Source organism: Syngnathus scovelli, chromosome 1 (assembly GCF_024217435.2).
Source record: "Syngnathus scovelli strain Florida chromosome 1, RoL_Ssco_1.2, whole genome shotgun sequence".
NCBI lineage: Eukaryota > Metazoa > Chordata > Actinopteri > Syngnathiformes > Syngnathidae > Syngnathus > Syngnathus scovelli.
The window spans coordinates 1412172-1435400 of NC_090847.1; the positions used below are offsets into that span (position 1 = coordinate 1412172).

The 23229-nt window shown below is 49.7% G+C and overlaps 2 protein-coding genes and 1 long non-coding RNA gene across 5 annotated transcripts; all 3 read left to right on the forward strand.

The window, feature by feature from the left end:
* The first annotated feature begins 67 nt into the window (after positions 1-67).
* LOC125981002 (janus kinase and microtubule-interacting protein 3-like) lies at positions 68-1068 on the forward strand. Its single transcript, XM_049740791.2, has 4 exons — positions 68-130; positions 208-285; positions 342-575; positions 655-1068. The coding sequence occupies exons 1-4, from the start codon at positions 107-109 to the stop codon at positions 769-771; spliced, it is 453 nt and encodes a 150-aa protein (XP_049596748.2). The 5' UTR covers positions 68-106; the 3' UTR covers positions 772-1068.
* Positions 1069-2272: 1204 nt separating this feature from the next.
* Positions 2273-12438, forward strand: LOC137840072 (uncharacterized). The gene is made up of 5 exons (XR_011086494.1): positions 2273-2373; positions 2551-2721; positions 2867-2944; positions 4472-4562; positions 12406-12438. It is a non-coding gene; the product is annotated as an uncharacterized lncRNA (long non-coding RNA).
* Positions 12439-19493: 7055 nt separating this feature from the next.
* LOC137840601 (janus kinase and microtubule-interacting protein 3-like) lies at positions 19494-22915 on the forward strand. Of its 3 annotated transcripts, none has more exons than XM_068651809.1 (9): positions 19494-20774; positions 20861-21147; positions 21229-21282; positions 21403-21468; positions 21530-21598; positions 21676-21753; positions 21810-22043; positions 22123-22248; positions 22619-22915. In XM_068651809.1, exons 2-8 carry the CDS (start codon positions 21028-21030, stop codon positions 22237-22239), a joined length of 738 nt encoding a protein of 245 aa, XP_068507910.1. In that variant the 5' UTR covers positions 19494-20774; positions 20861-21027; the 3' UTR covers positions 22240-22248; positions 22619-22915. The 3 variants fall into 3 exon arrangements, with proteins under 3 accessions (XP_068507910.1, XP_068507908.1, XP_068507907.1); XM_068651807.1 differs by having other exon boundaries at positions 19494-20501; positions 20712-20774; positions 22123-22915; XM_068651806.1 differs by having other exon boundaries at positions 22123-22915.
* The last annotated feature ends 314 nt before the right edge of the window (positions 22916-23229 follow it).

Below are 23229 nucleotides of genomic sequence, written 5' to 3' on the forward strand. Positions count from 1 at the left end.
GTAACGCGCACGTCCACGCACGCTCTCGCATTCTGCTTATGTGACAGCAGCCTTTCCTCAGTGGTTAGAATACATCAAAGTGACCAAGTCAGCACTTCAACAGAAGATGTTGGACATTGAAAGTGAGAAGGTAGACAGACACGCGACATCAGCCAAGGGGAACTCGGGGCAATGTGCCCCAACAATTCTGACCTTGAGCTGTGCTAGGATATGTTCTGCAACCAGAAGGGCTACCTGGATGAAGAGTTGGACTTCAGGAAGCGTTCCATGGACCAGGCTCATAAGGTAAGCCGCCCTCAAATCTCCCGCCGGACTACTGATGGACGAGGATTGCGGCCCAGAGGATCATGGAGCTGGAGGCCATGTTGTACGAGGCGCTACCGCAGCGGGACTGCCCCGCCACGGACGGCGAAAAAGCCAGCCACGCTGGCGTGAATGACGTGCTGACGGCGGATCAGAGACAAGAGCTTAGGAGCGCCGTGGACCAATGGAAGCGAGCCCTGATGTGGGAGTTGAGGGAGCGCGACGCTTGCATCCTCCAAGAGAGAATGGATCTGCTGCACAGCGCGCAACAGGTAAGGGCCCAAAGCCAGCCCGGCACTTACTTGCACGCTTACTGGCTTTTGAAGGCTACTTTCCATTTGTCCGTCCTAGAGGAACAAAGAGCTGAAAGAATTCATCGAAGCTCAGAAGAGACAAATCAAACAATTGGAGGAGAAGTTTCTGTTTCTCTTTCTAGTCTTCTCCTTGGCCTTCATTCTGTGGCCCTAACACCAGCTGGTGAGTGAGCTCCAGCGGCACCGCACTCGACACCTCCGATACACTGCCAGCCGGTCTCAGACGTTGGCAGACGCTCCGATGCCGACGTATACCCCCCGCCACGGTGACAGAGGCACCGCGTCACACCGGCGCTCATCCAATCAGAAGGCAGGAAAGGCAAATTCACATGCAGGGCACTCTTGAACCAGAAGAGAGCGCCACAAAAAACGGTTGTTGCCCCAAACGCGCACTAAAAAGGGTCAGAATAACAAGAGTCCCACCGGCCAGCCGGGGCCACCCGTCCATCCATTTCTTCAGGGGGGGAAAAAATTGGAGTACATTTTGCATTTAGCTCTGCTTTTCTGCTTCTGTCTTCAAGTGTGTGGCATCCTGCGACCAAAGATTCAGCCACAACGACCTCAACGTCCCACCACCATTCCTACCAGAGCAGGTGACGTGATGCTTTGGACATCCTTCCGTCTCAGATGCCCAAAAGTACTCTTTGCCACATCTGCGGCAATACGGTGTCTTTTCAAAGGTGCAAATAAATCCAGCGTGGGCGGAACACGCACGTCTTCGGTTTTTCCCGCTTTGTTTGTGTGACAGCTGTTGTGAAAATTTTACACAAATAAAGTTGTATAGTACAGGTTTGGCCAAGCCGCAACTCCCGAACCGCATGCGGCTCTTTTATGTTCATATCAACATTTGTGTGTGTGTGTGTAGGTGTGTGTGTGTGTGGGGGGGGGGGGTTGTGCGTGTTGGCTTCACTTGAGTTCAATTTAGTATTTTCGTCAAAAGCGCATGTGGTGAAATTCCACAAAGTAGGATGGGCAAACACATTCCAGTAAACTATTAGTGTCAATTGGGCTCTCGAAATGGCAGGGAAAAGATGCACAGCAAAACGAAAATATGTAGATGAACACAGGACGTTTTTATCAGAGTGGGAAAGTTTCTATTTTTTGTTGAACGTGATGGCAAACCATTCTGCCTGATACGTCAGACCTCAGCGCATTTCAAAGATTCAAATCTTCAGCGCCATGCACTTCAGCTCACTCCATGCTAACATTGATCAGGCGTCGAACCCGCAACATCATGCTTAAGAGGTGGACATGCTAACCAGTGCGCCATTATGTCAACGCATAACAACTGTAAGAACTTCCGCCGGAATTCAAATCCGCGGGGAGAGTTAACTTGTTTAAAAGGGAGTGGGCAGAAGAATTATTTAATTTATTTAAATCTATTTGGAGTGTGCGCCATTATGTCAATGCATAACAACTGTAAGTCTACTAAACAAAACAGCGGTTGCTATATGACGTCTGCCACGTCGTGGTCACGTGACGCGGACGTGACGTCGACGCCTACTTTACATCCCACCGATCACAGGACCCCTCGGCTGCATAACCGCGCCCCCTTCCCAACCAATCGGATTTGCTATACGCGAAAACGACGCCAATGGGCGGGCTCTTCCGCCAGAATTTAAATCCGTGGGCGTGGCTCGCAACAGGAAGTAGGAAAATGGCGATGTTGACAAAGACACAGCGGATGGTAACATACGACTAACGAGAGAAATATTTTTATTTTCTGCTTGCAACTGGACCGTCCAGAGCGTACACGGTAAGTACAACTCATCGTTTTTAAAAAGAAGTACTTTTGTTGCCCTGAAAAGCGAGTGAGTGTGGCGTTTGGGGGGAACGTCGAATTTCGACGATTCTTTCTGGTCAACGGTTGTAAATGATTGCGTTGATTAAAAAAGAAAACTTGATGTAACTCTACTTTTAACTGCCGTTTCAGATAAGCGGGTATTACGTCGCAGTCATGTGCCGCGGATATGACGTAATTGGCTGAACTTCCACCAAAATTCAAATCTGTTGGCGCGATGGCCGTGAGCCACTGAGCAACGACGAATATCAACAGAAATATCTTTACTTTCTGCTTGCAACTGGACCGTCTACAGCGTACACGGTAAGTAACACTCATTGTGTTTAAAGAGATTTACGTTTGTAATAGCAACGTGTAGCTGAGGCGCTAGCAGAAGTGTAGCCGCGTTGCGTTGTACGTGTGAATATTGGTCCAGGCGAAATGTTAATGTTTAATTTCATTCCTTTAGGTTCCACGGTGTTTGTTGGCTGCAAGTTTTCCACTGCAAGAAGAGGCTCGTATCATTGACCAGGAGCGAGCTACAACGGTGAGTAGCCATAACATTTATGTTAAACACTTCCTATTTCATGTCTAACAGTACTTGATTTAACAAATAACCATAAATAAATACAGTGTGGGCACTGAAGTTAACATATGTGATTATACTGCCTAATCTGTCACCGAGTATAATGTTGCAAAGTAATATAAGATCCAAAGTTGTAATTCAGAATAGTTTTCAAAAGAAGGCCATTAGAATTATATACAAGTCTGATTACCCTGAACATAACAACAAGCTATTAATTAAATCACAAATTCTTCAATTCAAAGATTTGGTAGATTATCAGAATAATAATGTCTAACAGTAATTGATTTAACACATCACGATAAGTAGATTGAGTGTGGGCACTCTCAAGTTAACATATGTGATTATACTGCCTAATCTGTTACAGAGTATGTTGTTGCCAAGTAATGTAGAATAGATCCAAAGTAGTAATCCAGAATAGTTTTGAAAAGGCCATTAGAATAATAAACAAATCTGATTACCTTGAACATAATAGTTAAGTGTTGAATATGTCCTATGAAGTCAAAATTTGGCACCATCATGTGGTGAAATTTGGAATTGCATCACATCCAATTTTGCCTGGGAACAAACAGATTAAATAAATCTTAGACTTAAATAAGCCACTCCTTCTCAAACAAGTAAACTCTGCCCATTTTGCGCAGTAGATGTTCTGTTAATATCTAGTATTTATACAAAGTCATAATTTAAATTGCTTTTAACCTTCATTCATCGCTTCAACCAACATTACTCGCTCTTATTACCAACTTGTATCGATTTAACTGAGCGTTTAATACTTCCTATCAGGTCTCAAGTCAAGATTTGGCAAAATACAATTTCAGCAAATCCAATTTTGCCAGGCAACAAAAAGAGATTAAATAAACTAAATAAGTCTTCTTCCCATTAAATAAATCAGAAAAGTCTGTCTTGCAACCAGTCCTCTTCAAACAAGTAAAGTCTGCCCGTTTTGTGCCGTAGATTTTGTGTCTATGCCTAGTATTTATACAAAATCATAATTTAAACGACTTCATTCCTTCATTCACTTTGGAAATTTGGAATTGCAGCAAATCGAATTTTGCCAGGGAACAAAAATAGATCAATTAAACTAAATAAGTCTTCTTCCCATTAAATAAATTAAAAAAGTCTGTCTTGTAACCAGTCCTTTTCAAACAAGTAAAGTCTGCCCATTTTGTGCCGTAGATTTTGTGTTTATGCCTAGTATTTATACAAAATCATAATTTAAAGGATTTCATTCCTTCATTCACTTTGGAAATTTGGAATTGCAGCACGTCAAATTTTGCCTGGGAAGAAAAGTAGATTAAATAAATTTAATAAGTCTTACTACTTCCCAATAAATAAATTAAATACGTCTTACTTGTTCCCACTCCTTTTCAAAAAAGTAGTTTAAAACGAGGGCCCTTCACTCAACCTTTAACCTCAACACCGCACGTCACATTGTGTTGTATCTGTGAATGTTGGTTGTGGCCAAATGATAGTTTTCTTTCATTCGTTTAGGTTCCACGGTGTTTGTTGGCTATATGTTTTCCACTGTCAGAAGGATGAAAATACAAAGTACAACGCTTGGACGTGGGCGACGACGTCACCGGTGAGTCCTTCCTTCCTATTTATTTACCTTCTAGGTGATAGGTGCTGCACTGAACAACATTATGCCGCACTGAACAACATTATGCCGCACTGAACAACACCATGCCGCACTGAACAACACCATGCCGCACTGAACAACATTATGCCGCACTGAACACCATGCCGCACTGAACAACACCATCCCGCACTGAACAACACCATCCCGCACTGAACAACACCATCCCGCACTGAACAACACCATGCCGCACTGAACAACACCATGCCGCACTGAACAACACCATGCCGCACTGAACAACACCATGCCAAACTGAACAACACCATCCCGCACTGAACAACACCATCCCGCACTGAACAACACCATCCCGCACTGAACAACACCATCCCGCACTGAACAACACCATCCCGCACTGAACAACACCATGCCGCACTGAACTACACCATGCCGCACTGAACTACACCATGCCGCACTGAACTACACCATGCCGCACTGAACAACACCATGCCGCACTGAACAACACAATGCCGCACTGAACAACACCATGCCGCACTGAACAACACAATGCCGCACTGAACAACACCATGCCGCACTGAACAACACCATGTCGCACTGAACAACACCATCCCGCACTGAACAACACCATGCCGCACTGAACAACATTAAGCCCCACTGAACAACAATATACCGCACTGAACAACATTATGCCGCACTGAACAACATTATGCCGCACTGAACAACACCATGCCGCACTGAACAACATTATGCCGCACTGAACAACATTATGCCGCACTGAACACCATGCCGCACTGAACAACACCATCCCGCACTGAACAACACCATCCCGCACTGAACAACACCATCCCGCACTGAACAACACCATGCCGCACTGAACAACACCATGCCGCACTGAACAACACCATGCCGCACTGAACAACACCATGCCGCACTGAACAACACCATGCCGCACTGAACAACACCATGCCGCACTAAACAACATTATGCCGCACTGAACAACATTATGCCGCACTGAACAACATTATGCCGCACTGAACAACATTATGCCGCACTGAACAACATCATGTCGCACTGAACAACACCATGCCGCACTGAACAACACCATGCCGCACTGAACAACACCATCCCGCACTGAACAACACCATGCCGCACTGAACTACACCATGCCGCACTGAACTACACCATGCCGCACTGAACTACACCATGCCGCACTGAACAACACCATGCCGCACTGAACAACACCATGCCGCACTGAACAACACCATGCCGCACTGAACAACACCATGCCGCACTGAACAACACCATGCCGCACTGAACAACACCATGCCGCACTGAACAACACCATGCCGCACTGAACAACACCATGCCGCACTGAACAACACCATGCCGCACTGAACAACACCATGCCGCACTGAACAACATTATGCCGCACTGAACACCATGCCGCACTGAACAACACCATCCCGCACTGAACAACACCATCCCGCACTGAACAACACCATGCCGCACTGAACAACACCATGCCGCACTGAACAACACCATGCCGCACTGAACAACATTATGCCGCACTGAACAACATTATGCCGCACTGAACAACATTATGCCGCACTGAACAACATTATGCCGCACTGAACAACATTATGCCGCACTGAAAAACACCATGCCGCACTGAACAACACCATGCCGCACTGAACAACACCATGCCGCACTGAACAACACCATGCCGCACTGAACAACACCATGCCGCACTGAACAACACCATGCCGCACTGAACAACACCATGCCGCACTGAACAACACCATGCCGCACTGAACAGCACCATGCCGCACTGAACAGCACCATGCCGCACTGAACAACACCATGCCGCACTGAACAACACCATGCCGCACTGAACAACACAATGCCCCACTGAACAACATTACGCCGCACTGAACAACACCATGCCGCACTTAACAACACCATGCCGCACTGAACAACACCATGCCGCACTGAACAACACCATTCCGCACTGAACAACACCATGCCGCACTGAACAACACCATGCCGCACTGAACAACACCATGCCGCACTGAACAACACCATGCCGCACTGAACAACACCATGCCGCACTGAACAACACCATGCCGCACTGAACAACACCATCCCGCACTAAACAACACCATGCCGCACTGAACAACATTATGCCGCACTGAACAACATTATGCCGCACTGAACAACATTATGCCGCACTGAACAACATCATGTCGCACTGAACAACACCATGCCGCACTGAACAACACCATGCCGCACTGAACAACACCATGCCGCACTGAACAACACCATGCCGCACTGAACAACACCATGCCGCACTGAACTACACCATGCCGCACTGAACAACACCATGCCGCACTGAACTACACCATGCCGCACTGAACAACACCATGCCGCACTGAACAACACCATGCCGCACTGAACAACACCATGCCGCACTGAACAACACCATGCCGCACTGAACAACACCATGCCGCACTGAACAACACCATGCCGCACTGAACAACACCATCCCGCACTGAACAACACCATGCCGCACTGAACAACATTATGCCCCACTGAACAACACCATACCGCACTGAACAACATTATGCCGCACTGAACAACATTATGCCGCACTGAACAACACCATGCCGCACTGAACAACATTATGCCGCACTGAACAACATTATGCCGCACTGAACACCATGCCGCACTGAACAACACCATGCCGCACTGAACAACACCATGCCGCACTGAACAACACCATGCCGCACTGAACAACACCATGCCGCACTGAACAACACCATGCCGCACTGAACAACACCATGCCGCACTGAACAACACCATGCCGCACTGAACAACACCATGCCGCACTGAACAACACCATGCCGCACTGAACAACATTATGCCGCACTGAACAACATTATGCCGCACTGAACACCATGCCGCACTGAACAACACCATCCCGCACTGAACAACACCATCCCGCACTGAACAACACCATCCCGCACTGAACAACACCATGCCGCACTGAACAACACCATGCCGCACTGAACAACACCATGCCGCACTGAACAACACCATGCCGCACTGAACAACACCATGCCGCACTGAACAACACCATGCCGCACTAAACAACATTATGCCGCACTGAACAACATTATGCCGCACTGAACAACATTATGCCGCACTGAACAACATTATGCCGCACTGAACAACATCATGTCGCACTGAACAACACCATGCCGCACTGAACAACACCATGCCGCACTGAACAACACCATCCCGCACTGAACAACACCATGCCGCACTGAACTACACCATGCCGCACTGAACTACACCATGCCGCACTGAACTACACCATGCCGCACTGAACAACACCATGCCGCACTGAACAACACCATGCCGCACTGAACAACACCATGCCGCACTGAACAACACCATGCCGCACTGAACAACACCATGCCGCACTGAACAACACCATGCCGCACTGAACAACACCATGCCGCACTGAACAACACCATGCCGCACTGAACAACACCATGCCGCACTGAACAACACCATGCCGCACTGAACAACATTATGCCGCACTGAACACCATGCCGCACTGAACAACACCATCCCGCACTGAACAACACCATCCCGCACTGAACAACACCATGCCGCACTGAACAACACCATGCCGCACTGAACAACACCATGCCGCACTGAACAACATTATGCCGCACTGAACAACATTATGCCGCACTGAACAACATTATGCCGCACTGAACAACATTATGCCGCACTGAACAACATTATGCCGCACTGAAAAACACCATGCCGCACTGAACAACACCATGCCGCACTGAACAACACCATGCCGCACTGAACAACACCATGCCGCACTGAACAACACCATGCCGCACTGAACAACACCATGCCGCACTGAACAACACCATGCCGCACTGAACAACACCATGCCGCACTGAACAGCACCATGCCGCACTGAACAGCACCATGCCGCACTGAACAACACCATGCCGCACTGAACAACACCATGCCGCACTGAACAACACAATGCCCCACTGAACAACATTACGCCGCACTGAACAACACCATGCCGCACTTAACAACACCATGCCGCACTGAACAACACCATGCCGCACTGAACAACACCATTCCGCACTGAACAACACCATGCCGCACTGAACAACACCATGCCGCACTGAACAACACCATGCCGCACTGAACAACACCATGCCGCACTGAACAACACCATGCCGCACTGAACAACACCATGCCGCACTGAACAACACCATCCCGCACTAAACAACACCATGCCGCACTGAACAACATTATGCCGCACTGAACAACATTATGCCGCACTGAACAACATTATGCCGCACTGAACAACACCATGTCGCACTGAACAACACCATGCCGCACTGAACAACACCATGCCGCACTGAACAACACCATGCCGCACTGAACAACACCATGCCGCACTGAACAACACCATGCCGCACTGAACTACACCATGCCGCACTGAACAACACCATGCCGCACTGAACTACACCATGCCGCACTGAACAACACCATGCCGCACTGAACAACACCATGCCGCACTGAACAACACCATGCCGCACTGAACAACACCATGCCGCACTGAACAACACCATGCCGCACTGAACAACACCATGCCGCACTGAACAACACCATCCCGCACTGAACAACACCATGCCGCACTGAACAACATTATGCCCCACTGAACAACACCATACCGCACTGAACAACATTATGCCGCACTGAACAACATTATGCCGCACTGAACAACACCATGCCGCACTGAACAACATTATGCCGCACTGAACAACATTATGCCGCACTGAACACCATGCCGCACTGAACAACACCATGCCGCACTGAACAACACCATGCCGCACTGAACAACACCATGCCGCACTGAACAACACCATGCCGCACTGAACAACACCATGCCGCACTGAACAACACCATGCCGCACTGAACAACACCATGCCGCACTGAACAACACCATGCCGCACTGAACAACACCATGCCGCACTGAACAACACCATGCCGCACTGAACAACACCATGCCGCACTGAACAACACCATGCCGCACTGAACAACACCATGCCGCACTGAACACCATCATCCCGCACTGAACAACATTACGCCGCACTGAACAACATTACGCCGCACTGAACAACATTACGCCGCACTGAACAACATCATGTCGCACTGAACAACATCATGTCGCACTGAACAACACCATGCCGCACTGAACAACACCATGCCGCACTGAACAACACCATCCCGCACTGAACAACACCATGCCGCACTGAACAACACCATGCCGCACTGAACAACACCATGCCGCACTGAACAACACCATGCCGCACTGAACAACACCATGCCGCACTGAACAACACCATGCCGCACTGAACAACACCATGCCGCACTGAACAACACCATGCCGCACTGAACAACACCATGCCGCACTGAACAACACCATGCCGCACTGAACAGCACCATGCCGCACTGAACAACACCATGCAGCACTGAACAACACCATCCCGCACTGAACAACATTATACCGCACTGAACAACATTATGCCGCACTGAACAACATTATGCCGCACTGAACAACATTATGCCGCACTGAACAACACCATGCCGCACTGAACAACATTATGCCGCACTGAACAACATTATGCCGCACTGAACACCATGCCGCACTGAACAACACCATCCCGCACTGAACAACACCATCCCGCACTGAACAACACCATGCCGCACTGAACAACACCATGCCGCACTGAACAACACCATGCCGCACTGAACAACATTATGCCGCACTGAACAACATTATGCCGCACTGAACAACATTATGCCGCACTGAACAACATTATGCCGCACTTAAAAACACCATGCCGCACTTAAAAACACCATGCCGCACTGAACAACACCATGCCGCACTGAACAACACCATGCCGCACTGAACAACACCATGCCGCACTGAACAACACCATGCCGCACTGAACAACACCATGCCGCACTGAACAACACCATGCCGCACTGAACAGCACCATGCCGCACTGAACAGCACCATGCCGCACTGAACAGCACCATGCCGCACTGAACAACACCATGCCGCACTGAACAACACCATGCCGCACTGAACAACACCATGCCGCACTGAACAACACCATGCCCCACTGAACAACATTACGCCGCACTGAACAACACCATGCCGCACTTAACAACACCATGCCGCACTGAACAACACCATCCCGCACTGAACAACACCATCCCGCACTGAACACCATCCCGCACTGAACAACACCATGCCGCACTGAACAACACCATGCCGCACTGAACAACACCATGCCGCACTGAACAACACCATGCCGAACAACACCATGCCGCACTGAACAACACCATGCCGCACTGAACAACACCATGCCGCACTGAACAACACCATCCCGCACTGAACAACACCATCCCGCACTGAACAACACCATCCCGCACTGAACAACACCATCCCGCACTGAACAACACCATGCCGCACTGAACAACACCATGCCGCACTGAACAACACCATGCCGCACTGAACAACACCATGCCAAACTGAACAACACCATCCCGCACTGAACAACACCATCCCGCACTGAACAACACCATCCCGCACTGAACAACACCATCCCGCACTGAACAACACCATTCCGCACTGAACAACACCATGCCGCACTGAACTACACCATGCCGCACTGAACTACACCATGCCGCACTGAACAACATTATGCCCCACTGAACAACAATATACCGCACTGAACAACATTATGCCGCACTGAACAACATTATGCCGCACTGAACAACACCATGCCGCACTGAACAACATTATGCCGCACTGAACAACATTATGCCGCACTGAACAACATTATGCCGCACTGAACAACATTATGCCGCACTGAACACCATGCCGCACTGAACAACACCATCCCGCACTGAACAACACCATGCCGCACTGAACAACACCATGCCGCACTGAACAACACCATGCCGCACTGAACAACACCATGCCGCACTGAACAACACCATGCCGCACTGAACAACACCATCCCGCACTGAACAACATTATGCCGCACTGAACAACATTATGCCGCACTGAACAACATTATGCCGCACTGAACAACATTATGCCGCACTGAACAACATCATGTCGCACTGAACAACACCATGCCGCACTGAACAACACCATGCCCCACTGAACAACATTACGCCGCACTGAACAATATTATGCCGCACTGAACAACACCATGCCGCACTGAACAACACCATGCCGCACTGAACAACACCATGCCGCACTGAACAACACCATCCCGCACTGAACAACACCATGCCGCACTGAACAACACCATGCCGCACTGAACAACACCATGCCGCACTGAACAACACCATGCCGCACTGAACAACACCATGCCGCACTGAACAACAACATGCCGCACTGAACAACAACATGCCGCACTGAACAACACGACGCCGCACTGAACAACACTACGCCGCACAGAACAACACGACGCCGCACAGAATAACACAATACCGCACAGAACAACACCATGCCGCACAAACAGTTTTAGATAATATTACGTCGCAGTCATGCGACGCGGACATGACGTCAATAGGCGGAACTCATGGCAAAATTATAATCCGTGGGCGTGGCTTGCAACAGGAAGTAGGAAAGCGGCAATGCTGGCAAACAAGACACAGCGGTTAGTAACACGACGACTAACAAGACAAATATTTTTGTTTTCAGCTTGCAACTTGACCGTCTAGAGCGTACAAGGTAATTACAACTCATTGTTTTGAAAAATATGTTTTTTTGTTGGCCTGAAAAGCGAGGCAGTGTGGCATTTGGGAGGAACGTCGAACTCGGCGTCTGCTTCCAGCCACAGACGCCAAATTTCGACGATTATTTCGACTGGTCAACGTTTGTAAATTATTGCGTTGATTAAAAACTTTATTTAACTCTACTCTTAACTTTGCCGTTTCAGATATGCGGGTATTACACCGCGGAAATGACGTCAATAGGCTGAACTCTGGCCAAAATTCAAATCTGTGGGCGCAATGGCCTTGAGCGAGACAACGGATACAAACACGACGATTATCAACAGAAATATCTTTATTTTCTGCTTGCAAGTGGACCGTCTAGAGCGTACACGGTAAGTACAACTCATTGTGTTTAAAAAGATTTATGTTTGTGTAGTTTGCGTTGCGTTGTATCTGTGAATGTTGGTTGAGGCTAAATGTTAATGTTTAATTTCCTTCCTTTAGGTTCCACGGTGTTTGTTGGCTGTATGTTTTCCACTGCAAGAAGAGGCTCGTATCATTGACCAGCAGGAGCTACAATGGTGAGTACCCCTTTCGTCGTCCATTTATGTTAAACACTTCCTGTTTCATGTCTAACAGTACTCGATTTAACAAATAACCATAAATAAATACAGTGTGGGCAGTCAAGTTAACATATGTGATTATCCTGCCTAATATGTTTATCACAAATATGTCACTAATATGTTTATTTGTTTATCACAACACCTTTGGACCTTCAGCAATCGATTATTTCCCTTCATCTACATAGAGACAGAACGATGGTGTCTTAAACATCTCATTCACCAAATAACTTCACGCAGGTGGATAACGGCCGTCTCGGTCACGCTATGTTGCGTGATGCAGTTTTGAAGAACCAAATGCATTTATTCAATGAATAAGTCAAGCTAGATCTATGTTTATGATGTTGTACGTTACGGTACCGATTGAAGTTGAGTCCGAAGCCAGTGGAAAACAGCGCTGCGTTTGTGCTCTCCAGGTACAAATGTTGTGATCTCTGACTGACGACCGGGCGAGACTCGAGTAAGAGATGTCCAAACGAGCTCCGGCAGGGCGGGTCAAGGCGGAGCGAACGGACGCCTTTCAGGCCGCCAATGACGAGCTGAGAGCCAAACTGATGGACGTCCAGTTAGAACTTCAGCAGGAGAAGAACAAGGTGAAAACCTCAACAGACAGACACTGCCTTCCTCCCTGCCTGCTTCCCTGCCTGCCTCCCTGCCTGCCTCCCTGCCTGCCTGCCTCCCTGCTTGCCTTCCTCCCGCCCTCCCTCCCTCCCTCCCTCCCTCCCTAAACCACTCCCTCCCTCCCTCCCAGTTTCCCCGATGTAGATTTGACATGCGTGTGCCATGACTGTGTCAGCCTACGTCAACAAATGCACCGAGGACGTCAGCACCACTAAGAATATCATCACCCGGGGCAACCAACGACCCTGGATGACTGAGGAGGTACGTCAAACGCTACGAGCGCGGAACTCTGCCTTCAAGTCTGGCGACAAGGAGACACTGAGGACAGCGAGAGCCAACTTGAACCGTGCCATCAGGGTAGCGAAGCGAGACCACAGTCGAAAAATTCAGGATCGTTTCCACGACGCCAACAACACCAGGAGTATGTGGCAAGGCATACGGGCGATTACAGACTACAACTCACCCTCCCCCCCCGGTGGGTGAAGTTGATTCTGACTTTCTAAATGGTCTAAATAACTTCTTTGGGAGGTTCGAGGCACTAAACGGCACTCCAGCAGTTAAAACTGTCCCCCATCAGGAAGAGGAGGTACTCTGCCTTGACTCCGCCGATGTGTTGAAGACCCTGAGGAGAGTCAACCCCCGTAAGGCCCCTGGCCCCGACAACATTCCTGGGCGTGTGTTCAGGGAATGTGCAAGTCAGCTGGCTGGGGTCATCACAGACATTTTTAACACCTCGCTGGGCCAAGCCACAGTGCCAGCGTGCTTTAAGACTGCCTCCATCATTCCGGTGCCGAAGAAACCTCAAATCACCTCATTTAATGATTACCGGCCTGTTGCACTGACTCCGGTCATGATGAAGTGCTTCGAAAGGCTGCTTAAAGATCACATCGTTTCCAGACTCCCCCCATTATTTGACCCGTTCCAGTTTGCCGACCGGCAAAACCGCTCCACTCAGGACGCCATCTCCTCCGTTCTTCACCTGAGCCTGGCTCACCTGGAGGAGAAGAACACCCATGTTCGGATGCTGTTCCTGGACTTCAGCTCAGCGTTTAACACCATCATCCCACAGCATCTAGTAGGAAAATTGGAACACCTGGGCTTCAACACCCCCCTTCGCAACTGGCTGCTAGACTTCCTCACCAACAGACCTCAGTCAGTCCGGGTCGGACAGAACACCTCTGATGTCATCACCCTCAGCACAGGCTCCCCTCAGGGCTGCGTCCTGAGCCCCCTGCTGTTCACCCTGATGACACACGACTGCGTCCCCAGGTTCACCACCAATCACATCGTGAAGTTCGCAGACGACACAACGGTGGTGGGGCTCATCAGAGACAACAACGACCTGGACTACAGAGAGGAGGTGGAGCAGCTGGTGGGCTGGTGCAGAGACAACAGCCTGATCCTGAATGTGGAGAAGATGAAGGAGATCATCGTCGACTTCAGGAAAAACCAGCCTCACCACGCTCCACTGATCATCAACAGCTCAGCTGTGGAGGTGGTCAGCAGCACCAAATTCCTGGGGGTCCACATCACAGAAGACCTCACCTGGACTATGAACACTACGGCACTGATCAAGAGGGCACAGAAGCGCTTGTACTTCCTGCGGAGGATGAGGAGAGCCCACCTGCCCCCACCCATCATGAGGACGTTCTACAGGAGCACCATAGAGAGCATTCTGACAAGCTGACTCTCTGTGTGGTGTGGAGGCTGCACCGCCTCCGATTGGAAGAACGTGAGGAGAGTGGTGAGGACAGCAGAGAGGATCATAGGGGCTCCTCTTCCCTCCATTCAGGACATTTCATCTCAGCGCTGCATGTCCCGTGCCCGTAACATCATCAATGACCCATCACACCCCCACCATGGACTGTTCTCCCTGCTGCCCTCTGGGAAGAGGTTTCGCACAATCCGCTGCAGGTCCACCAGGTTCTGCAACAGCTTTTTCCCTGCTGTCATCAGACTATTGAACATTAGAACTGTTGAGCTCTAAACTGAACTCTGCATCACACATTCACAGAACTGTACTTTATGACACTACGGACCTCTATCTTGCACTATCTCGCACTACCAACTTTACTGAACTTGTGTAAACCCTTTAAATAGAAGTTTAATACATGGTTTAGCATTCCTCTGCACACTCTTGAATACTGTTTTGCCTACTTGCACTATTGCATAATTAGCACTGCTGCACTTTATACTTATTTGTAATATATATATATATATATACAGTATATGTATATATATATATTTTCATAGGATATGTTACTTCTATTCAACTGCAATATCACTACTTTGTTGTAAGCCGTGTGCAACGAAATTTCGTTTTGTATGCACCATGTGCAGACAAGATGACAATAAAGTTTGTCTAAGTCATGTCAGGTCAGCTGTCTGGAGAGAGAGAGAAGTCAGGACCTGCGGGCGGAGCACCACCGTGCCACCGCCGCCATGACGGAACTCAAAAGCACACTCCATGAGGAGAAGCAGAAAGAGTTAGCCGTTACCAGGGAGACATTACTGCGGCAGCATGAAATGGAGCTGATGAGAGTGATCAAAATCAAAGATGGAGAGATCCAGCGACTGAATGCCTTGGTCCTCAGCCTGAGGGACGGCTCCATGGACAAGGTGATCCGCTCAATCCGTGTCTGACTATCCGCACGCCACGTCGGGCTCCGATGCGGCCGCTACCGTATTGTGTAGCTTGTCCCCAGTAAGCGTCGCGGCGCTCCGTTGCGGTCTCAACGGCCCGATGTGGCGCAATGTCTGCTCAGGTGAGGAGCGGGGGCGCTTTGCTGGCGGAAGTGGAGGAGACGCGGCGGTGTCGGGAGACCGAGCGGTGTTGCCTCCACCAGGAGCGCGGAAGAAGCCCTGGCAGCGGCCCAGCAGGCCTGGCAGTCCCGAGCGGCCCAGCTCCGATCGGCTCATCACCAGCATCGGGAGGAGCTGAGCCGAACTAAGAGAGACTGCGAGAGGGAGATCCGCCGACTGGTAGGACTGATCAGATGCGCGGTGCGTGGCTATGTTCCCAATTTCGTTGTATACCTGCAGTGCAATGACACCTAAGGCATTCTATTCTATTCTATTTCACAAGAAGAAAACGTCCGGTTGCTCGCTTCGCTTTTGTCACAGCAATGGTGTTCTAGTCGATTCAAGATAAAAATTGGCCGGTTGCTCTCTTTGTTTTTGTCACAATTCTGGCAAATGAGTTTGCCCGCCTGCCTGAGCGCTCCCCGTTTGTACATCCAGATGGATGAGATCAAGCTGAAAGACAGAGCGGTTAGTGTTTTGGATAAATCCCTGGGGCCGGCCACGTCCACCGCCTTCAGCTGCAGACTCAGGCTGCCGAGCAGCAGATCGCTGCCCTGAGGGATTCCCAAAGGGCGGGCCTAAACTACCCTGGAAGTGGGGTCAACGGCGCTACTAGCAATCCTCTTCATAGCGTAAGCCACCTCATCACACACTTGCAGTACGCATGACTTAGTTCGTTGCTGGAGGAAGGTAGCACAAAAACAGTTTTGAACTTTGAACGAGTGGTTGTGTGTGTGTGTTGCGGGGCGTTTTCAGTCTCAGGAGGATCGGGACACGCGAAGGTTTCATCTGAAAATCGCTGAGCTCAGCGCAGTCATCAGGAAACTGGAGGATCGAAACGCCCTGCTTTCTGAAGAGCGCAATGAACTGGTAATTTATTGACGGCACGCTTGAAGGTTTGCGCTACGTTTGATGCGCGCCATCCAGCGAGGCACCCATTGCGCTTGCTTATTAGTTGAGCGGCGCGGCGAGTCGGTTGCCTGGTAGATGTCTTTTATTGGGAGCCAAAGCCACGATTCCGTTCAAACCGATGCAAAAGGAATGGATACGTTCTGGCCCGCGTGTTGTGCGTCTTTCGCATCCCGCACTTCATGCTTGCAGCTTAAGCGACTGAGAGAAACAGAAAGCCAGTTTCTGCCACTCCTGTACAAAAACAAACGCCTGAGCAGGAAGAATGAAGAACTCTCACTGGTGCTGTGTCGCCTTGAAAACAAAGTGCGCTTTGTCACCCAGGAGAACGAGGAGATGGCAAGCTTGGTAAGTCGACGCGGACAACGGCGGCGTGCCAACAGAGTCCACTGCATTTGTGTTCCACAGAGAAGGCCTAGTTCGCTCAATGACCTGGAGCGCGGTTGCGGCCAGCAGGACGGTGAAATGGAGTTCCTTCAAGTTGTGGAGCAGCGGCACATCATCGACGACTTGTCCAAGGTCTTCAGGCAGGTGACTCGGTGCACGTACGGCAGCGCCGCGCTCGCTCGCTGTCGCCAGGAAACCTTTTCCGTCCAAAGCTTGGCCGGCGGCCGCCATCCAAAAAATTGGCCCCTTAAATTCCGACCTTTCAAGCAGGAGCATTGTGCGCACGCGTTTGAACACGCTTTAGACTTGTTTTGCCGTTTTCAGCAGCTCAAAGCTCCCGTTTTGTCAGCACCTTTGCCACTCGCTGTGCGCTGAAAACGACGGACTCGCCCGGCTGCTCAGCCCGTCAACCATGAGCCGCGAGCGCGACGTCATTGTCCGTAGGCAGCTAGTGGCAAAATGCACCCTGTTAGAGTTGCGCTCGCTCCAACTTATTTTGCAAGAACCACACGGGAGACAAGTAAGTTCTTTTGGACACCTGCAGGTGGAGAGTCCATCCGTTGTACGAATGAAGTCTGACTCTCGGCTCCTGCACGAGCATTTTTATTAAGAGAAACAGGGTGGGTGTAAGAGTGGATTGAATAGAGAAAGCCCTTGACCTCTAGTCAAAACATAGCAAGGGATGTTTTACGACTTTGTGTAGGAAGGGATAAGCGATAGGGATAAATAAGGGATAAATAATATTATTTATTACAGGTTGCAGTCAAAGTCAAAGCAACATAATCATACGATAAAGATAATCTGGAAAACCCTGACACACCCTGTAGTTGTCACTTTTGGAAAAGACGAGCGTCCCTCCAATCATCGCCGGTGACGGGTTTTTCAGGCTCTGGAGACAGGAGCTCATGTCAGAAATGTCATCGTGAGTCACGTTTGTTTCTGCCCCGGAGCCGTTCGTTCCCTTTGCATCCAAAGAATCTCAAAGGCGGATTATTTGTGTCGACAGGAGAGAGATTTGCTGCTACGATACCGACGTCGAGAATCTCTGAGGAGGAACAAAGCGTGAGGTCCTGCAAGGTGAGTCTGTTTGTTTGCGGCTGCTTGGTGTTGCGCAAGATGAAATGGCCTTTTTCTCGCTATCGTTCCTCTCGTCGATTCATCGTGAGGTGTCGCTTCAGTTTGTTCAGAGAGATGTTTGCTTCCGCGCCCGCAGGTCATCGAAACATTTTACGGCTACGACGAAGACGTGTTGGTGGACTCGGACGGATCGTCCTTGTCTTTTCACACCGACAGAACCCCTGACACGGAACCCGAAGAGGTAGCCCGCCATTTCTGCCAGCGTATTGGCGCCAAACATTCCTCTTCAGCCTGGAATCGGACTCGTCTTTGCGTCGCGGGTGCTTTGTCGCCGGTCTGACTGATTCTGGTACTAGTGCTGTGTTGCATTGGTGTGTGCATGAGGAGGCGGAGCTTCGCTACCGCCAGCTGACGCAAGAATATCAAGCGCTGCAACGAGCCTACGCTCTGCTAGCCCAGACCAGCGGAGGGGACTACGACGCCGAGAAGGAGATCAAGGTGGCGCCCCTTCCCGCAACCCCCGGCCGGGTCGCAGCCTCCCCGTTCTCACCCAGCCTCGGGTGTTCTCTGGTCTGAAAGGAGGAGGAGGAGCCTCCCTCCTCCTCCTTTCAGACCAGAGAAAAGCTGATGGTAGTGTCAAACGCACCTCTTTCAATAATCACTCTTCCCTTAAATATCTACGAAAGTTATTTAATTCTCTAACATGTTCGGAGTTACTTTTTACGCGGCCCGTCAAAAGGGGAAACGGGCCTGCGCCCTTCAAATAATTAAATTACTTTCAGTTCTACACCAAACCGATAATCCGATTCAAACACTTCCGTTAATTTATTCAGACGAAGCAAACTTTCAAACGGATTGAAATTCACTCGTGTCTCAAATAACTACGAAAGTTATTCAATTCTCTAAAATTGTCTGATGTTACTTTTATTTATTACGGTCCTATGTTATACCATAATAACCCCCCGCACATTAATCAAATTGTCAAATCAACCCCGAACCATCGATTGTACATTCAGTACAAATCAGCGCACAACAAAGTAGATGAATATACACAACACATTTATTGAAGAAACATGAAATAGAATTACAAATCTTAATCACTCCAGAAACCGAACAATTTCACCCACTGATACCCGTGTTAATAAAATAATTCAATCCCAGAACAATTCGATTGCAAAACACAGTTCATGAAAGAGGGAATCAATTTTTAGCCAAGCAAAGAAATCAAGAAGTAAAAATCACATTTGTGCTTCTCCAAACAATTTATGTCACGCCACTATTCTCATAGTGACGGGTCCCTTGATCGAATTGACTAACAATATTGCTTTAAGCTGTTACAGAATACATTTTTAGCCAAGCAAAGAAATCAAAAAGTAAAAATCACATTTGTGCGTCCATGCGTGACTCACAATCCGACACCGTGTTCCTGTTTTATTTCTATTTTAACTTGCTTAGCTTATTTTGGCCCCTTTTTTGGTCTCATGTTTTGGTCTGGCGCCATCTTTTGGACACATTTGGAATTTCAGCTCTGCCAATTTATTCCTGTGAACAATCCATATTTTACCATTTGCACCATCTCTTCCCCCCATGTTACATGACAGTAGAAATGGGTCACTATCAAAGCAGAGTAGCAGATCTGGAGTCAGCGCTGAAGCAACAAGGACAGGTAAGCTTATCAATGAGCACACCTTTTTCTCAGACAAAATAGCTACATTCTTCAGTCACTCATTCGTCTGGCATTACTGGACCAACCCCCCCCCCGAACGTGGCTGGGAAAATGTGGAGAAAAGCAAATGTCATTTTCCAGTCAACCAAAGAATTTGTGGATGAAAATGACACAACATTCCAAAGCTGTCCACGCGTTTGTCTCTTCTAGAATGTCAAGTGGGTGGAGGAGAAGCAGCTGCTGCGTCAGAGCAATCAGCAGTTGGCCGAAAAGGTGACGGAAAGAAAGGCGCTGGGCGGAGTCGCTTGGCGTCACACCCGTCCGGAAGCCCCGCAGATGAGGTCTGACTGTCTTTTCAGGTCAGGCGGATGGAGGCGGAAGAAGCGCGTCTGAAAGAGCACATCCAGGATATCCGAGACCAAAACGAACTGCTTGAGTTCCGCATCCTGGAGCTGGAGGTGGGAAGACTCGCACAAGCGTGTTGAGGCCAGAGATGTGACGGACGGACGGACGGACGGACGGACGGATGCATGCCTCTGCCTTTCAGGAGAGGGAGTGGCGCTCCCCCGTCTTGAAGTTTCTGCAAGTCCGTTTCCCAGACGGCCTCAGCCCTTTGCAGATCTACTGCGAGGCCGACGGCGTGAGCGTACGTAAGGCGTCCCTCGCAACCCTAACCTTAACCTGAGGTCCCAGAACACCTTACATTGCTCCTTGCGCCTTTCCCCAGGACATCGTCATCAGTGATCTGATGAAGAAGCTGGACATCCTGGGCGATAACGCCGTAAGTGTATGTCGAACTCCTTATGTTCGCACTCCACGAGACTCGGCGGCTCAAATGTGACTTTTGGAAGGCTTTGCGCTGAAAGAACCTTGTTGACGCTGTGCCTTTGGGCTCTTGCAGAATCTCACCAACGAGGAGCAGGTGGTCGTGATTCACGCCAGGACCCTTCCCACCCTAGCCGAGAAGGTAACGCGCACGTCCACGCACGCTCTCGCATTCTGCTTATGTGACAGCAGCCTTTCCTCAGTGGTTAGAATACATCAAAGTGACCAAGTCAGCACTTCAACAGAAGATGTTGGACATTGAAAGTGAGAAGGTAGACAGACACGCGACATCAGCCAAGGGGAACTCGGGGCAATGTGCCCCAACAATTCTGACCTTGAGCTGTGCTAGGATATGTTCTGCAACCAGAAGGGCTACCTGGATGAAGAGTTGGACTTCAGGAAGCGTTCCATGGACCAGGCTCATAAGGTAAGCCGCCCTCAAATCTCCCGCCGGACTACTGATGGACGAGGATTGCGGCCCAGAGGATCATGGAGCTGGAGGCCATGTTGTACGAGGCGCTACCGCAGCGGGACTGCCCCGCCACGGACGGCGAAAAAGCCAGCCACGCTGGCGTGAATGACGTGCTGACGGCGGATCAGAGACAAGAGCTTAGGAGCGCCGTGGACCAATGGAAGCGAGCCCTGATGTGGGAGTTGAGGGAGCGCGACGCTTGCATCCTCCAAGAGAGAATGGATCTGCTGCACAGCGCGCAACAGGTAAGGGCCCAAAGCCAGCCCGGCACTTACTTGCACGCTTACTGGCTTTTGAAGGCTACTTTCCATTTGTCCGTCCTAGAGGAACAAAGAGCTGAAAGAATTCATCGAAGCTCAGAAGAGACAAATCAAACAATTGGAGGAGAAGTTTCTGTTTCTCTTTCTAGTCTTCTCCTTGGCCTTCATTCTGTGGCCCTAACACCAGCTGGTGAGTGAGCTCCAGCGGCACCGCACTCGACACCTCCGATACACTGCCAGCCGGTCTCAGACGTTGGCAGACGCTCCGATGCCGACGTATACCCCCCCGCCACGGTGACAGAGGCACCGCGTCACACCGGCGCTCATCCAATCAGAAGGCAGGAAAGGCAAATTCACATGCAGGGCACTCTTGAACCAGAAGAGAGCGCCACAAAAAACGGTTGTTGCCCCAAACGCGCACTAAAAAGGGTCAGAATAACAAGAGTCCCACCGGCCAGCCGGGGCCACCCGTCCATCCATTTCTTCAGGGGGGGAAAAAATTGGAGTCACCGGTGAGTACATTTTGCATTTAGCTCTGCTTTTCTGCTTCTGTCTTCAAGTGTGTGGCATCCTGCGACCAAAGATTCAGCCAACCCCAAAGCGGTTGACCTCAACGTCCCACCACCATTCCTACCAGAGCAGGTGACGTGATGCTTTGGACATCCTTCCGTCTCAGATGCCCAAAAGTACTCTTTGCCACATCTGCGGCAATACGGTGTCTTTTCAAAGGTGCAAATAAATCCAGCGTGGGCGGAACACGCACGTCTTCGGTTTTTCCCGCTTTGTTTGTGTGACAGCTGTTGTGAAAATTTTACACAAATAAAGTTGTATAGTACAGGTTTGGCCAAGCCGCAACTCCCGAACCGCATGCGGCTCTTTTATGTTCATATCAACATTTGTGTGTGTGTGTGTGTGTGTAGGTGTGTGTGTGTGTGTGTGTGGGGGGGGGGTTGTGCGTGTTGGCTTCACTTGAGTTCAATTTAGTATTTTCGTCAAAAGCGCATGTGGTGAAATTCCACAAAGTAGGATGGGCAAACACATTCCAGTAAACTATTAGTGTCAATTGGGCTCTCGAAATGGCAGGGAAAAGATGCACAGCAAAATGAAAATATGTAGATGAACACAGGACGTTTTTATCAGAGTGGGAAAGTTTCTATTTTTTGTTGAACGT

Coding starts and splice junctions, on each gene's coding strand:
- LOC125981002 (XM_049740791.2), top strand. CDS start 107: ATGTTGGACATTGAAAGTGAGAAG. Junction 286..341: donor CCATGGACCAGGCTCATAAG/GTAAGCCGCCCT, acceptor ATTGCGGCCCAG/AGGATCATGGAGCTGGAGGC. Junction 576..654: donor TGCTGCACAGCGCGCAACAG/GTAAGGGCCCAA, acceptor TGTCCGTCCTAG/AGGAACAAAGAGCTGAAAGA.
- LOC137840601 (XM_068651806.1), top strand. CDS start 21,028: ATGCATGCCTCTGCCTTTCAGGAGAGGGAGTGGCGCTCCCCCGTCTTG. Junction 21,148..21,228: donor GCGAGGCCGACGGCGTGAGC/GTACGTAAGGCG, acceptor GCCTTTCCCCAG/GACATCGTCATCAGTGATCT. Junction 21,599..21,675: donor TGGACATTGAAAGTGAGAAG/GTAGACAGACAC, acceptor GAGCTGTGCTAG/GATATGTTCTGCAACCAGAA.